The 16,619-nt window shown below is 41.7% G+C and overlaps 1 protein-coding gene across 2 annotated transcripts in view; it reads left to right on the top strand.

Moving 5' to 3' along the window:
• The first annotated feature begins 1,078 nt into the window (after positions 1-1,078).
• HERC6 (HECT and RLD domain containing E3 ubiquitin protein ligase family member 6) overlaps positions 1,079-16,619 on the top strand; it is a 69,008-nt gene continuing 53,467 nt past the window's right edge. For both annotated transcript variants that reach the window (XM_059665681.1, XM_059665675.1), the window contains exons 1-5: positions 1,079-1,415; positions 7,736-7,895; positions 9,366-9,442; positions 13,600-13,827; positions 15,116-15,210. In XM_059665681.1, coding sequence (XP_059521664.1) covers positions 1,223-1,415; positions 7,736-7,895; positions 9,366-9,442; positions 13,600-13,827; positions 15,116-15,210 — 753 coding nt within the window. In that variant the 5' untranslated portion in view covers positions 1,079-1,222. The remainder of the gene's footprint in view (positions 1,416-7,735; positions 7,896-9,365; positions 9,443-13,599; positions 13,828-15,115; positions 15,211-16,619) is intronic.

Here is a 16,619-nt window from a genome sequence, read left to right as displayed (position 1 = left end):
GCTCTCAGTCAGCCATCTGGCTTCCAATATTATCTCTGCACGGAGGACTGCCAATAGCAGGGCTCCACCCCGACTTCTCTCCACAACTCTGAAATGGCTTATCTTATTGCCTCATTTTATACCAAGCATCTCTCAGGTATTACCAGACTGGACTCCTGACCCACCAGTCTTAAACTGGCACCTCCCTCAAGGTCCCCCCTCCCAGTAAAGGGTACCACTGTTCACCCACTTGCTCAAGCCAACCTTGCAGAAATCCTAATTCTTTTCCTTCTTCCCTCACATTCCCAATCCAGCAGCAAATCTGTGGACTCTGGCTTTCAACACATCTCGACTGTGATCAGTTCTTCTCTCCTCCCCTCTAGGACATCACTTTAGTGCCAGCCAGCATCATCCTTGTGACCTGGACTCCGGCAGCCACCTCTCCTAACTGGCTTTTCTGCTTCCGTGTCTATTCTCTTATCTTCCACACAGCAGCCAGAATGATTCTTTTAAAACTAAAGTCAGACCATGTCACTTCTCTGTTCAAAACTTCAATTGCTGTCCCTGCAACCTCTGCCCTTAGATATGAGCATGATTCATTCCCTCTTTCCACCATTTTATACCTTCTCTGATATCTTACCAAAAACAACAGTTCCTTCTGTCCCCACCCTCTATTCCTTTACTGTTGTATTTTCCTTAATGTTGCTAAGTAACATTAAGTTGTCTGACCTTATGCTAAGTATGTGCCTGTTTATAAATGGGGGAATGGAAGCACCATGAGGATTTTGCATTTCTATTGCCAAAAACAGTTGAAGGTTGGCACTCAGAGGCGTTCATGAAAGCACTCTAGGATTATTCTAACTAACACGTTACTAATGAGCTATGACATCGTCCTGACGTATTAGCTTTACTGTGTTACTGTCCACATTTCAGAGACCTGGTAGGTGAGGCACAGAGCCGTCGCCACCTGCCCGAAGTCCCACAGCTCATAAGCGGCTCAGCGAGGATGTCAATCTAGGTGTTTTTCCCTCTCTGCTCCTGGGCACTTGGCTCTCCGGTTTGAACCCCGAAAGAATGTCTGGGGAGGCGTCCAGATGACGTAGTGCGCCCGGACAGCCCTCTTTGGGGCGAGTGCCACAGCTGGCTGCCGAGACCAGGGTGGGAGTGACCTCCGCTCACTAACCTCTGGGAGCCAGAGGAGACCCGGCAGCTAGACCTGAGCAGCGGCCAGCGCGGGAGCGGGATGTACTTCTGCGGCGGCCCCGGCCCCGGGAGGCTGCAGCGCCGGGAACCCGCGGGCAGAGCCGAGCTGCGGCGGGCGGCCAGCGGGGAGCGCCACTCGCTGCTGCTGCTGGGCGACGGCACGGTCCACGCGTGCGGGGACAACAGCCGCGGCCAGCTGGGCCGGAGGGGCGCGCCGCGCGGGGACGGGCCAGGTGAGCGCGGGACACAGGTGCAGGTGCGGGCGCGGCGCCGGCAGGTGGGGCCCGGGAGCCCTGGGTCCTCTGGGCGGGAGCCTGCAAAGGGCTCCCCGCGCCGGCTGGGCGCAACTTCGTCAGTTTCGCTTTCCCAGACGCGCCTCGGGCTAGTTTCGGTTTCCAGTTCCTCTTAAAAGAAAAACTGAAAGCGAAACCTTCAGTGGAACTGAACTGGACCGCTCTTCCCTGAAGGGTGCTGTAGCCCCTCCCACTTTTCTTTGGAGACCAGTCCTTGTCTGCGCAAAGCTCTCCAGAATGGTGACCTTCCAAATGTGGTTTTGGGGGGTTGATACCTGTGAGTCCCTCAGCAATACCCTAGGGCGTCTTTTTTCTTTTCTTTTCTTTTTTTTAAGTATTTTTTATTGTTAATAGTGTTACAGATACCACCCGTCCCGCCCCACCCCCCTTTACCCCTTACTCTTATTCAGTCACCTTTGCACTTCTTTTTTTTCCTGTTACTTTTTTTTTTTATTAAATCTTTATTGTTCAGATTATTACAGTTGTTCCTCTTTTTCCCCCCAATAGCTCCCCTCTACCCAGTTCCCACCCCACTCTCTGCCCTTACCCCCCCCCACTGTCCTCATCCATAGGTGTACGATTTTTTTCCAGTCTCTTCCCGCACCCCCCACACCCCCCACACCCCTTTCCCCCCGAGAATTGTCAGTCTACTCCCTCTCTATGCCCCTGATTCTATTATATTCACCAGTTTACTCTGTTCATCGGATTTTTTATTCACTTGATTTTTGGATTCACTTGTTGATAGATATGTATTTGTTGTTCATAATTTGTATCTTTACCCTTTTCTTCTTCCTCTTCTTAAAGAATACCTTTCAGCATTTCATATAATACTGGTTTGGTGGTGATGAACTCCTTTAGCTCTTTCTTATCTGTGAAGCTCTTTATCTGACCTTCAATTCTGAATGATAGCTTTGCTGGGTAAAGTAATCTTGGTTGTAGGTTCTTGGCATTCATCACTTTGAATATTTCTTGCCACTCCCTTCTGGCCTGCATAGTTTCTGTTGAGAAATCAGCTGACAATCATATGGGTACTCCCTTGTAGGTAACTAACTGTTTTTCTCTTGCTGCTTTTAAGATTCTCTCTTTGTCTTTTGCCCTTGGCATTTTAATTATGATGTGTCTTGGTGTGGTCCTCTTTGGATTCCTTTTGTTTTGGGTTCTCTGTGCTTCCTGGACTTGTAAGTCTATTTCTTTCACCAGGTAGGGGAAGTTTCCTGTCATTGTTTCTTCAAATAGGTTTTCAATATCTTGCTCTCTCTCTTCTTCTGGCACCCCTATAATTTGGATGTTGGTACGCTTGAAGCTGTCCCAGAGGCTCCTTACACTATCTTCATATTTTTGGATTCTTTTTTCTTTTTGCTTTTCTGGTTGGGTGTTTTTTGCTTCTTCGTATTTCAAATCTTTGACTTGATTCTTGCGATCCTCTTGTCTGCTGTTGGAACTCTGTATATTATTCTTTATTTCAGTCAGTGTATGCTTAATTTCTAGTTGGTCCTTTTTCATATCCTCGAGGTTCTCACTAAATTTATCAGCGGTTTCTAGAAAATTCTTGAAAAATCTTATAACCATGATTTTGAACTCTATGTCCAGTAGTTTGCTTTCCTCCATTTCTGTCATTTGTGACCTGTTTCTTTGTCTCCGCATTTTTTATGCTTCCCTGTGTTGGTAGACTGGCTTTGTGTGCTAGGTGTCCTATAGGGCCTAGTGGCTCAGGCTCCCCAATTACCTGAGATGGACACTCTTGGTGCACCCCTTTGTGGGCTGTGTGCACAGTCTTGTTGTAGTTAAGCCTTGATTGTTGTAGGTATCACTGGGAGGAATTGACCTCCAGGCCAATTGTCTGTGAGAATCAGCTATGTCTACAGTGGGAGAAATTCTGTGCTGAAGACACCCTTCTAGGACAAGACTTGCTTCAGTGGGGCTTTGGTGCTCACTGAGTCTTCCCCCTGAGTGTGTCCCTTATGGATTTGAGGAGTTGTAATCTGGATGGTCCCACTCTGACCACTGGCTACACTGGCTCTTGGATCTCTAAGGAGGTGCTAATTTAGCCTCTGCCTGAGGCTACCCAGCAGGAGCTACGGAGAGATCTGCAGATTCCTCTTCCTTATTTGGGGTTTGGAGGTGCCCAGATGAGGCCCAGCTGTGAAGCAATGCAAGCTGCTGTGGGGCCTTGAGCCTTCTTTTGGATGTTCTGGGTCTCTCTGACCCAGCTGCAGTTTGTTAGGTAATTTTAGATCTCAAAGGGCCAGGCCTTTCGTATGCAAATCCTCTGCGCACAGCTTGGGTGAGGCGGGGTCTCAGGGAATCAACAGGGCTGAGCAAACAACTATGGCTGATCCTCAGTCCTGCCCTAAGAGGTCCCGGGTCCCAGTGTCCCGTGGTAATCGCTGCAAGCACCTATGAGAGAAAGCCACCCTCGAGTTCCGCCCGATGCCAGATAGTCCAGTTTCTCCCCGTATGAGTCTGGGTCCCCAGAGACTCGCCTGGAACTGGAGTTCAGAGCAGTTGGGAGGTTGAGACTCTTTCCCGATTGAAAAAGACACCGGCATCCTCAGTTGCCAGCCCTTTCCACATGCACCTCCGTACCTCTGCACTTTACTTCCGCACCTCCTCTGAGTCTCAGTGTGCTTTTCTCTTTCCTTCTAGTTGTAGAATTTCCACTCAGCCAGCCTACCTGTGGTTCTGGATGATGTCTGTTTTGTCTTTTAATTGTATTTTTGAAGTAGTTGTGCGAGGCAGCAATTTCAGGTGTTTGCCTATGCCGCCATCTTGGTTTCTCCCAGAAATTATGGGCGTCTTTTTTCTTAAAATTAAAAATATATGTAATAGCATTTTTACCGTTACTAATTGTTCTTGAAACACAGGGGAAGAACTAGCCAATAGTTCCAATACCCAAAGACAACTGCTAATATTTTGTTGCATTGCCTTTTTGCTTTTTTTATATATTATGTATTTAATCTTTATGAAATCATGTCATTATACAGTTTTGTAAACCCAGTATTTATATAATTCTGTTAAATTGCATTTTCACCGAACATAGTATCATGAACTTATTGCCTTTTTATTACATATTTTTGAAAATACACTTCAAATTGTAGCATAACATTCCAGGCTCTTAAATTATTCTCCTTTTGTTGACATTAGTTGTTTTTTTTTTCATTTGGGGCTTTTATAAATAATATTATGATTGGCATTACTGTAGATATTATTTGATGAAGTTTCTAATTCCTTACTAAGAATAAATTCTAAGGGTTATGTCTGGGAGGAAAAACATTTCCTGTACCTTCTTAATCAGGAGGATCTGCAAACTTAGACAAGAGAAGAAGCATACAATTTTATCAATAGTTTTGGTGCACAGGAGTTCACAGAAAATAAGTTAAACTCAAGAAGTCCTGAGATTCAGGGACTTATGTACAATTTAAACAAAAAAAGGGCGTTTGGGCATTGAGGGATCTTCAGGTGTGGGGAAGTGACTTGGAAGTATATGGGGGGAACTAATGGAAGGCAAAGGTTAATTTAGTAAGGGTTGTTTATACAGACTCTTCTCAATGCCAGCTCCGGTGATGAGTCACTCTTGCTGGGGGACACCTTCACAAGGAAAAAATGTATGCCTACTGTTAGGTGGATAAGGGGAGGGAAGAGAACTCTTCCTGCATCTGTTGATTTGCTGTTGCCTTCTGCTCAGAACAATCCTTATGCCACAGCGGCACATTTTGGGATGGCACATCTTGATTCCCTTCAGGTGGAAATGAAGGGTATCATGATACTTAATGATACTTCCAGTTCTTCCGGAAGGTGGTCTGATTCGGGTTGTTTTCCTGAGCAGGATGCAAGGGTAATTTCTTTCTCCGGTCCTTGTCCAGATGGGTTCAAAGAATGAAGCCGCTGGACAAAAGGTGGTCGATGAAAGGGTGGAAATTTATTGGAAGCAAATACAGACTCCCACTAGTAGGAAGGGGATTCCAAGGGGGTAACCCACTAAGCTCCTTTTTTCTAAGGTTTATAAAGGCTGCGGTTCTTTGTTTCTTCATACTGCCTTCTAATTGGTCACTCTTTTGCAGAATATCAGCTTCAAACCCTAAAACCCCTTGTGGTGACCCTTTATCTCTCCCCCTTCAGTGGTAGAATTCTGTCCCAAGTAGATCCTGGGAAAGGATCTGGGGTGTTTATCTAAGGCGGCCCTTGAAATAAACTTTAACCGTGCAGGTGTGGTACATTCAAGTAGTTGCTAGCGAAGAGGCTACTCTACACAAGCAGGACCAAGGGCAGGCCTAGGACTGAAAAGACCAGAAGCTTTAATTTTAATTTTGAGCGTACACAAAATAATTCCGTTAACTGCCGGAGGAATTACAGCACATGAAACATATGCAGTTGCAAATCACACAGCACTTTATTACTCACACAAGTTCCTGATGCTGTGGGTACAGGCTTAATGGGGATCCCAGTGGTGCTGTCCTCTGGAGTCCGGCAGCTGGGCTGGTCCAGTCTGGATGCAGGAGGCCAGCATTCCTCACTTGAGAGCTCAGTTGCATCTTGATCGAGAGGTACTGGCCGTTCTTCTGTCGTCTGGCAAGAAAAGAAACATGAAATGGCGTTGCTTGCCGGACTGACAAGAGAACATGCCTTTGTGGCTGTCTCAACAGGCAAGCACCATTGGCTGGTCAGGACCCCCATTTTTTTTTAATATTTTTATTGATTTCAGAGAGGAAGGGAGAGGGAGAGAGAGATAGAAACATCAATGATGAGAGAGTATCATTGATCGGCTGCCTCCTGCAGGCCCCTTACTGGGATCCAGCCTGCAACCCAGGCATGTGCCCTTGACTGGAATTGAACCTGGGACCCTTCAGTCCACAGGCTGACACTCTATCCACTGAGCCAAACCAGCTAGGGAGGGCCCCCATTTTTAAAGCCTGTACGGCACCGGCAACAGTTCAGGTGGCTATCAATAAATTACGTCAATGCACACATGTTAATCTCAAACAGGGCAAGGGGCTACATGTGATTATCTTAGGAAAAATGCATCACTCACTCAAATGGTTATCTTGACAAGTCACTCTGAGTCATAACTAAAGTTCAAATCCTTATCTATAAAATGCACGCGCTTCAGGGCAATGGGAAATGTGTCCTTAATATCATACTTTAAGTTTCAAGGAAAATTAACTCAAACATTTTAAACCTTTCTTAACATTTTTATACATTTTTAAAGCATTTTTAAACATTTCTATATATATTACTACAACAAATTCTCTGTCTCCGGTAAAAATCTCATTTGTCTGCATTTCTCTATCCTCTGTGAAAGTTTGTTTCCTTTTTTCCCATACCCTGTGGCTTTTCCCTATTTTCTGTGAATGGATGTCTTCCTCTCTGCTTATCCTGTGGAATCCTTTTTTTTCCTCTGTGAATGTATGCCTTTTGGCAACTCCAAGCCCTCACCTATGCCTTCCTCCCCCATGGAGCCTCTTTATTCCTGAAACTCCCTAAAACTGCCTATTTTATCCCTAAAACTCCTTTCAGAACCAGTTTCTACCCCTGTGAGTGTATCAATCTTTGGGAAATTTTTAAATTGTTGCGTAGTTTGAAAGTAAATCATTGGAAAGGATAAGATCACAAAGATTTTTAAAAAGAAAATTTGTGTTAACAAAAACTTCACTTATAATTATTCTACTTAACTCCAACCCTTTGATAATTCAGAGACAACACTTTGGGAAAGAATCTAGATTGGCTTGCAGGGAAATGTGATCAGGTTTCCGTTTGTGGGCCCACTTCGCCCATTTAGAGGCATATCACTGCACTCTTCATTGTGAGATCTGGCTTCTGCCTCCCACACTCATGAGACAGGCTCCCTGCTTTTTCCTCCTGAGCAAGGGATTAATTCCTTGTTCTCACTGTTCAGGGCTGGGGATCCAAAAGAGTATAGAAGCAATCCCATCTTCTTTCCAGTTCCCTTCATTTTGCTGGGTTTTACTACCACCATCATAGAAAGGAACATTAGCTCAAGTGTCATAGTTCCTACAGGTTCCCCTCTTCCGTGATGCCCACCCTTTTGAATACCAGCTATATTCCCATAAAGACAGTATAACACACACTGAGCTATTTCCTTCAGACCTTTAGCATGGACTTTAGGCCTTGATTTAAAGGCCTATTGGAAGAGACAAGCAATTTGAATGACCCTTCTTTTTGAAGGAAAAGTGCTGTCTTGAACTTTCTGTTAAATTAATAATCTGTGGGGGTTTTGTTTTGCTTTGTTTTTGTTCCTGAAGAACCCATTAAGGCACTGGAAACTCTACACGTTGTTTTCGTGAGCTGTGGAAAGGAGCACTCCCTGGCTGTTTGTCACAAAGGAAGGGTCTTTGCATGGGGAGCTGGTTCTGAAGGACAACTGGGGATTGGAGAATTTAAGGAAATAATTTTTACGCCTAAGTAAGTATTTCAGTTCATTCATTCATTCATTCAATATTTTTGAGTTCCACCTGCCAGGTACCATGCAAGATGCCAGGGTACAAAGATGACTATTCGAACAAACACAGTCTCTAACCTCAACCATTACAGTATATTGCAGGGAGGAGGCAGGGGAAAAACTTGTAACACCAATTATTATTTAAAGTCCTGTGAAAGAGAAGGGCATGGTGAATGTGAACATGTGACCCTTCGGTCTTAATCTAATCTATTGGAAATACCTATACAACTTGGACCCCCTGAGTTGGCATAAAGATTAAAGTAAAAACATTTGAGCTACTGAAGATGCAGAAAGCAATTTATCTGAATTTCCCTATCTGACTAAAGCAGTGCCTCCTAAAATTCAGCTGCCATTAACCCTCCTAGCAAGGAGTTTCCTGTGAATTCGGCTGCCCTATCAGCACCAAAAAAAAAAAAAAAATCCCCCCCCCCAAAAAAAAACACCCACAATAGAAACTCCCATACTCTTCCATGGAAGTTGTAACTGCCTCCTCCAATCCCGACTTTCGTTATGTTGATATATATAAACTTTTACTCTGGTTATTCCACAAAGTTTCTATTACTGGGAGCTCCCATGTGTACATATAAATAAGCCATGTCTTTTCCACTGTTAATCTGTCTATTGTCAATTAATTGCAGGTCCTCAAATCACTGCACCCAAATTGGAAAAAGAAATGTTTTTCTTTCAACATAACCTTTTTGTTATAATCACTGGGTCCTAATATTTTACTTAGTAAAATGGAGGGGGAAATCATACCCTCACAAAACGTTTTCTAGGACAAATGATATGACAAGCAGTCTGAATTTTGTGTTCATGAATTACACACTTTGGAAATGGTCAAGAGCATGTTTTCTAATACTAAGAAGTTACCTTGTCACCCCCTGTGGTCATTAAATCATGTGAGAAATTGCTGTGGCTTGAGGAATGACCATTGAACTTGAAATGGAAAGACCAAGGTCTAGTTCTACAACTTGAAACATATCTGACTCTTCTTTGAGTGAAATTGCGGATAGTTAACGTTTTGATCCTGTAGAGGCAATTCAACCCAGTGGTTTTGTTTTTCTCACAGGGATTAAAATAGTATCCTATAAATTCTAAAGCCCTGTGCTATATGTGTATGAAGAAAGTTATTTTTCTTTTACATCAATAAGTATAGAATGAAAGTTGGTACATTAAATAATGCAGTAAAAGTCACTTTTGCATTATATACTGTTTTGAATTCTTCCCTGCACCTTTGTACATGCTGATGTCATGTTAAAAACAGCTCAAAGCTTTGAGAAAAAGATACTACAGAAATACAAGAACATTAAATTGTTTTTCTAAACCAAATGTATTACCTGGGATGTTTTAAATATCTGTAGCCCACTTAGTGATACATTCTAAAGAACGATTAATAGAGTTTGTGTATTTTTTATGTTTCATTTTTAATACAGGAAGATAAAAACTCTGGATGGTATAAAAATAATACAAGTTTCCTGTGGAGACTACCATTCCCTGGCATTATCAGAAGGTAAAAAAGGTGTTTTCGATCTCCTGTTGGCTTTTAATGCTTTGGGGTTCACTTTAATGCATTTAGAAGTTTTTAACTCTCCAGATTTCAGAAGAGATGTTGTTTTCACATGTTTTTTCAATTTTATTTGTTCTTATTATACTCTTAACTATTGCCTAATTCATATTTCACGGCCATAAAGACCATTTCTGCTTACATGATCTGATTGGCTGACTCTCTCAGAACCCAGTAGTGGTTTTATTTCCAGCATTTTGCCCTTTTTGTGGAATGGCTTGTCTTCACTGGCAAATTCAGGTAGACAAAGGCCTATTCTCTTTTTTACTTAGATCAAAGAAAGAAACGTCAAAATCATGACTACTTTTTTTTTTTTTTATCAACATCCTCGATCCTTTGTCCATCCTGCCAAATTTCAATGGAAAGTGTCAGGGAGGAAAAACTTTTCCTTTACTCCTTAGTTTCAGTACCTGGAGGGCTACAAATATAAGAAACGACAAATTACTAAGAAAAAAGGCACATCATTTTTATTGATACTTTCATGCATGGGAGTTCACAAAAAGAAGTGAAACCCAAGAAGTGGTTAGATTCTGGGGCTTATATACCATGTGAACAAAGGAAAGGAGGTTTGGGCTAGAGGAGAGAAATTGTGGGAAAGGGACTTGAAAACATGTGGGGGGAACTAATGGAAGATGAAAGTTATTTCACTAAGGGTGGTTGAGGCACCCTTACGCCAATGCTGACTCTCCATCTCTGGTGATGAGTCCCTCTCCCATTCCTGGTACAAAGGGGACACCGTCACAAAAGGAAATTTATGCCTTGCCTTCAGGTGGATAAGGGGAGGGCAGAGAACCCTTTCCGCAACTGTTAATTCTCAGTTGCCATCAGCTTAAAATAATCTTCCAAACAGGGCATATTCTGATCCCTTTCAAGAGACATCTGACATTTGTGTGTCCCTCTGGTGGTTTCGTGTGCATAACTGCCATTGTGACACCGGGACCAGGGACAGCCAACATTTCTTAGTTGCCTTCTATGTGCTACTCTTAAATGCTTTACATGTGTTGTCTCATGTAATTGCCTAAAACACAGAAGCTAGGGCCCTGGCTGGTGTGGCTGAGTTGGTTGAAGTGTCGTCCAATGCACCAAAAGGTGGTGGGTTCCACATGGTCAGGGCACATACCCAGGTTTCGGGTTCGATCCCCTGTTGGGCCACATGCGTGCAGGAGGCAACCAATCAATGTTTCTCTCACACATCAATGTTTCTCTCTCTCTCTCTCTCTCTCTCTCTCTCTCTCACTTTCTCAAGATCAATAAAAATTTTAAATAAATAAAAATATTTTAAAACACAGAACCTAGGTATTATTTGTATCCTTATTTCAGAAATAAGGATAGTTGGGCTCAGAGACTTTAACTATGTTTATATCCCAATCTTACGTTCTTAATCACTGTACCATGTAGGCTATGCAACCAGGACAATCCCAGGGCTATAGTGTGCTTCCTTCTACCTACCACTTCTAGCTATTTGATCTAAGGCAAGTTATTTAACTTTGTTGAGTCTCAGTTTTCTCATCTGTAGGAATATTGATGCATAACTTAAAAGTTGTTTAGAAGATTCAGTGAGAGAAGGTACGCAATTTATCCTGAACAGTCCATAGCATGTAGGGTACAATGAATATTAGTTTCTTTTCCTTTCTTATTTTTCTTCTTTTTAAAAATTAGAAAATGTATATTTTTATTGAGGTATAATTGACATACAACATTATTTAGTGTCAGGTGTACAACATAATGATTAATGTTTGTATACACTGTGAAATAAAAACAATAAATCTAGTTAGTATCTGTCACCAAACAGTTACAGAATTTTTTCTTGTAATGAGAACTTTTAAGATTTATTCTCTTTGCAACTTTCAAATATGCAGTACAGTATTATTAACTCTAGTGGCCATGCTGAACATTACATTCCCATGACATTTATTTTATAACTAGAAGTTTGTATCTTTTGATTCCCTTCACCCATTTTATCCCTAACTCTTGGCAACCGCCACTCTGTTCTTAGTATCCATGAGTTGTTGGTGTGTTTTTTTAAGATTCAACATGTAAGTGAGATCATACAGTATTTGTCTTTGTCTGACTTATTTCACATAGCATAATGCCCTCAAAATACATCCATGTATTGATTTCAGAGAGGAAGGGAGAGGGAAAGAGAGATAGAAACATCAATGATGAGAGAGAATCAATGATCAGCTGTCTCCTGCACACCCCCTGTTACAGATTGAACCTGCAACCCAGGCATGTGCCTTGACCCAGGAATCAAACCATGACCTCCTGGTTCATAATAGGCTGATGCTCAACCACTGAACAAATGGAACTTCTTAATTATGGAAATGATTTGAATTTTTTCCTTGGAGCATTGATTTGTCTTTATGTTGATCTGGAATGTAAAAGCTGTGTAGAACCCAGTACTCAATGCATTTGCTATGGTGAACTGTGAGTTCTCATACACTTTCATGACAGTTTGACATTTTGCAGCATGTTCTCAAAAATTATTTTCAGTGATAGAAATAACTTAGAAGAGTTCAAAATAAAAGTTAGATATAATAACTTAAAAATCTGAGATGTGTGGCGTTTCTCTGGACAAATAATTAAGCATTAGAGCAACTTTTAAAAAAATTGATATTAATTTTCCCTCTCTGGTCAAATTCAACATAAAATGTTGGTTCCCGCCCCCTCCCCCCCCCATGGAGTCATTTCACAAATATTTACCAAGTGCCTGCAGTGTTTCTAACAAAGGAATATAGCAGTGAACAAACATAAGACCCTGCTTTCAGGAAGCTTATATTCAGACTAGAGGCCCGGTGCATAAAAATTCATGCACTGGAGGGGGTGTCCCTCAGCCCAGCCTGCCCCCTCTCATAGTCTGGGAGTCCTCAGGGGTGGGAGGCGACCCAGCGATCAGGGGAAAGCGATGCCCCCATCACACCTCTGCTGCTGCCACTGCCAGCAGCGCAAGCCTCAGGCGGCCCTGGGCGGCTAGGCAGCCGCCATCCAAGGCTTGCCTGCACCTTGGGCCGGCCCTGGGTGGCTGGGGGGCTGAGGGTGGGTCCAGCCTCACTACATGCCTGCCATGCCCACGGCTGGTCTGAAAGGACTGGGGGACTCTGGCAGGGCTGAGGGGACTGGGCACCGCCATCTTTGTGATGGCATGATGGTCAATTTGCATATTCACTCTTTATTAGATAGGAAGAGAAGTAAGAGAAGAGACCCTTAAACACAGAGACAAATAGTTATGTAGTATAACAGATAAGGAGAAGGGGTCTGAAGAAAAGTGAGTGAGGGTAAGAGGACAGAGAGCAAGTGCTTGGGTGAAGGAAAGGGGTTTTTCTGTTTATACAGGAAGTCAGGGAAGCTATCTCTTACTAGGTGACATATGAGCAGAGACCGAAAGGGAAGGAAGGAGATATGATGCTAAGGCCATGATCCAGAAGAAGGATCCCAAAACAAAGGTGATGAGGTAGGGGGCATGCCCGGTGGTGTGCTCAGCAAGAGCAGGGTATATGGAGAGGCATGAGGAAGGGGCAGATGAGGTCTGAGAAATGGTCATGGGAAATACTGGGTACGTGGGGCTTGTGAGCTGTGGTAAGAATTAGTCTATTATTGAGTGAGATAGCAAGCTCCTGAATGGTTCGATCTGACTCATATCTTTAAAAGGTCACTCACTCTGGCTATTCTTTGGAACAGACTGCTGAGGGCAAACGTGGGATCTGGGAGTCCAGAAAGGTGCTGTTGTAATTTTCCAGGACAGAAATGATGGTGATTTGGCCACTGAGGAGCTAACAGTGGGGAGGTGAGAAGTAGTTGGATTCTGTATAAACTCTGACAGTAGAGGCTTTAGGATCTGCTGGGTTGGAAGATGTAAAGGAAAGAGAGGAGTCAAGGATGACTCCAAGATTTTTGGCCCGAGCACCTGAAAGAACACAGTTGCCCTTTACTTGGAAGAAGAGGAGTGGATGTTGTTAGAAGGGACCTCTGAAGGTGATCTTGACCTTTGCCTTTAGCCAGAATACTTTAACCTTATTTAACCCTGTTTTATTTTTTAAAGATTTTTTGAATTAGGGTGGCAGTTTCTACTTGCAATTCTGAATTTCTCTTCTTTATTTCTGTAGATGGCCAAGTGTTTTCATGGGGAAAGAACAGCCACGGTCAGCTGGGCCTGGGGAAGGACTTTCCCTCCCAAGCCAGCCCGCAGCGGGTGAGGTCCTTAGACGGGATCCCGCTGGCTCAGGTGGCTGCAGGAGGGGCCCACAGCTTTGCCCTGTCTCTCTCTGGGACTTCATTTGGCTGGGGAAGCAACAGTGCAGGGCAGCTGGCCCTCAGCGGGAAAGATGTCCCAGGTAAGGAGATAATCTTGTGCCTGCAATAAATTATTATTTCTTTCCAGTTGGAAGACCAACTCTGTAAAGGGCGGTCTCAGAGGTTAGAACAGTGGTTCCCAAACCTTATGGAACATTAGAATCACCTGGAGGCTACATTAATTTTTATGGTTGCTGTAACAAATTACCACAAACTTAGTGGCTTAAAACAACACAGATGTGTTATTGTTCCGGTGTTCTGAAGTCTGGTGTGGGCCTCCCTGGGCTAACATCAAGGTGTCAGCAGGGCTGTTTCCTTTCTGGAGGTTCTAGGGCAGAAACCATTTTCTTCTCTTTTCCAGCTTCTAAAGACCACCTGCATTCCTTCACTCAGCCCCCTTTCTTCTTCAGAACCAGCAATGGCTGGCTGATTAAGTCTTTCTCAAGTCACATTATTCTGACATTGACACGTCTACCTCCCATTTCTTCAGTTAAAGGACTCTTGTGATCTCCCTGTTTTAAGGTCAACTGATTAGCAACTTCGATTCCATCTGCTTCTTTAACTCCCCTTTGACATGTACCCTAACATGTTCACAGGCTCTGGAAAAAAGGACATGGATGTCTTTGGGAGGCCATTATTCTGTCTACCATGAGAGCATTTAAAAATCCCAATGTCCTAGTTGGACCCTATACCGATTAAATCAGGATGTTTGGGGATGGAAGTCAGGCATCAGTCATTAACAAAGATCTCTTGGGTGATTCTGCTGTGCAGCAAAATTTTGGAACCACTGGATTAGAAGCCTGCTAGCAGTAGGGAAATCACCAGTTCCTTTGGCAACCTTTAAACAAAACTCACTGTGAAGTCTTCCCCATGGGCCCTGTCCTCCTTTGTTCGATTTTTTACTAGTAGATTCAACTAACATATCTTTAGCACCTGTTTAGTGCTAGTTCCATGCTGAGCACTAATTTCATTTAACTCTGTCAGCATGAAGTAGGTTCTTGTATTTTCTTAACTACTATTACATATTTGCAAAATACCTACTGTGTGACAGAAATGAATTCAACATGATGACACTATCATTAGGATGAAGGTCTTAAAGCTTAGCTTTCCAGGGCAATAGATTCAGGAAAGAAAATTAAATAGTTTCCAGAAATACATGCTAAAAGACTGCTTTTCTTTCCCAAAGCAGGGCTTTCCCTTTGTTTTCTAAAACCTCTGGTTATTTATTCACTTCTAAAAATTATGTTAATTAATTATAAGATAATAAAAATATTAAAAAATATAAAAACTTATGATAACTGAGTCTGCTTCTTATACTTCTTTCAACAGTGCAAAGCTACAAGCCTCTTTCAGTTGGTCGGCTAAAGAGTCTAGATGTGGTTTACATCAGCTGTGGTTATGAACACACTGCAGTGCTTACCCAGGTAATTTAAAATGTCTTGCTATTTTTCAAAATTTCAATCAAGTGTTACCACAAGGTTCAGTTACTAATTATTGTTGAAATCAAGTTGTGGATCAATATCTCAATATATCCATTCAGTGTACAAATCTTTAAAAGGAGAAGTTACCCGATATTAACCATGAAATTTTCAAGATCCTATAACAGAAGTTAATTTTAGCTTTAGGATATAGTTTTAGATACCTACTAAATCAGATTACTAGGAGAGAATCTTTTTAGTAACTATTCATAATGTGGTTCTACAAATAAAATTTATTATAGGAGCACAAAGTAATTTTTACAATTTTCAATAATCCACATTACAAACTAGAACATACATTGTTCCACTTCTTGCTTGGCACAGATATGAACTGATTTCCTGAATTTTTTCCTCCTCTTTTTATACTGGCAATAAAGGATATTCCTTTGTGATAGATTTTTTTCCATAGCCATAAGTTATAGACTTGAAAACTGTGGTTGAAATTTAAAGACTAAATATCTAAAATAATTTTTACTATTTGTTTGAATATTTGAATTATATTATTCTTAATTGACAAGAGAAATCTAGAGTTGTTTTAATCAAGAATCATCTTTTGAAGATACCTTGAGGCAAATGAAAAGGAATACACAATGACTCAAAATTTATGGGACATGGTCAAAGCAGTTCTAAGAGGGAAATTCATAGCAAAACAGACCTATTTCAAGAAACAAGAAAAATCTCAAACAATTTAAGATTACATCTAAAGGAATTAGAAAAAGAAGAACAAAACCCAAAGTGAGTAGAAAGAAAGAAATAATAGAGCAGGAATAAATGAAAATATATGCTAAAAAAAACAACAAAACCAATAGAAAAGATCAATGAAATCAAGAACTGGTTCTTTGAAAGATAAAAAAGATAAAAGGTAAAATTGAGAAACCAGACTCATTAAGAAAAAAAGAGAGAGAACTCAAATAAATAAAATCAGAAATGAAAGAGAAGTGACATGAAAGGAAATATAAAAATCATAGGATCATATCAATAGATGCAGAAAAAGCATTTGAAAATATCAAACATCCATTCATGATAAAAACTCTCAGTAAAGTGGGGATAGAGAGAACATATGTCAACATAATAAAGACAGTATATGACAAACCCACAGCTAACATTATATTCAATGGTGAAAAGTTCAGAGCTTTTTCTTTAAGAACAGGAACAAGACAGGGATGTCTACTTTCACCACTCTTAATTCATCATAGCAGTGGAAGTCCTAGCCACAGCAGTCAAACAAGAAAAAGAAAGAAAATGTATCCACATTGGAAAAGAAGAAGTAAAATTGCCATTATTTACAGATGATATGATACTATATAGAGAGAACCTTAAAGATGCCTCCAAAAAACTATTAGAACTTAAATGAG

Source organism: Myotis daubentonii, chromosome 1 (genome assembly GCF_963259705.1).
Source record: "Myotis daubentonii chromosome 1, mMyoDau2.1, whole genome shotgun sequence".
NCBI classification, from domain to species: domain Eukaryota; kingdom Metazoa; phylum Chordata; class Mammalia; order Chiroptera; family Vespertilionidae; genus Myotis; species Myotis daubentonii.
Note: the sequence above shows the minus strand (reverse complement) of the source record. Positions and strands in the feature narration are given on the sequence as shown.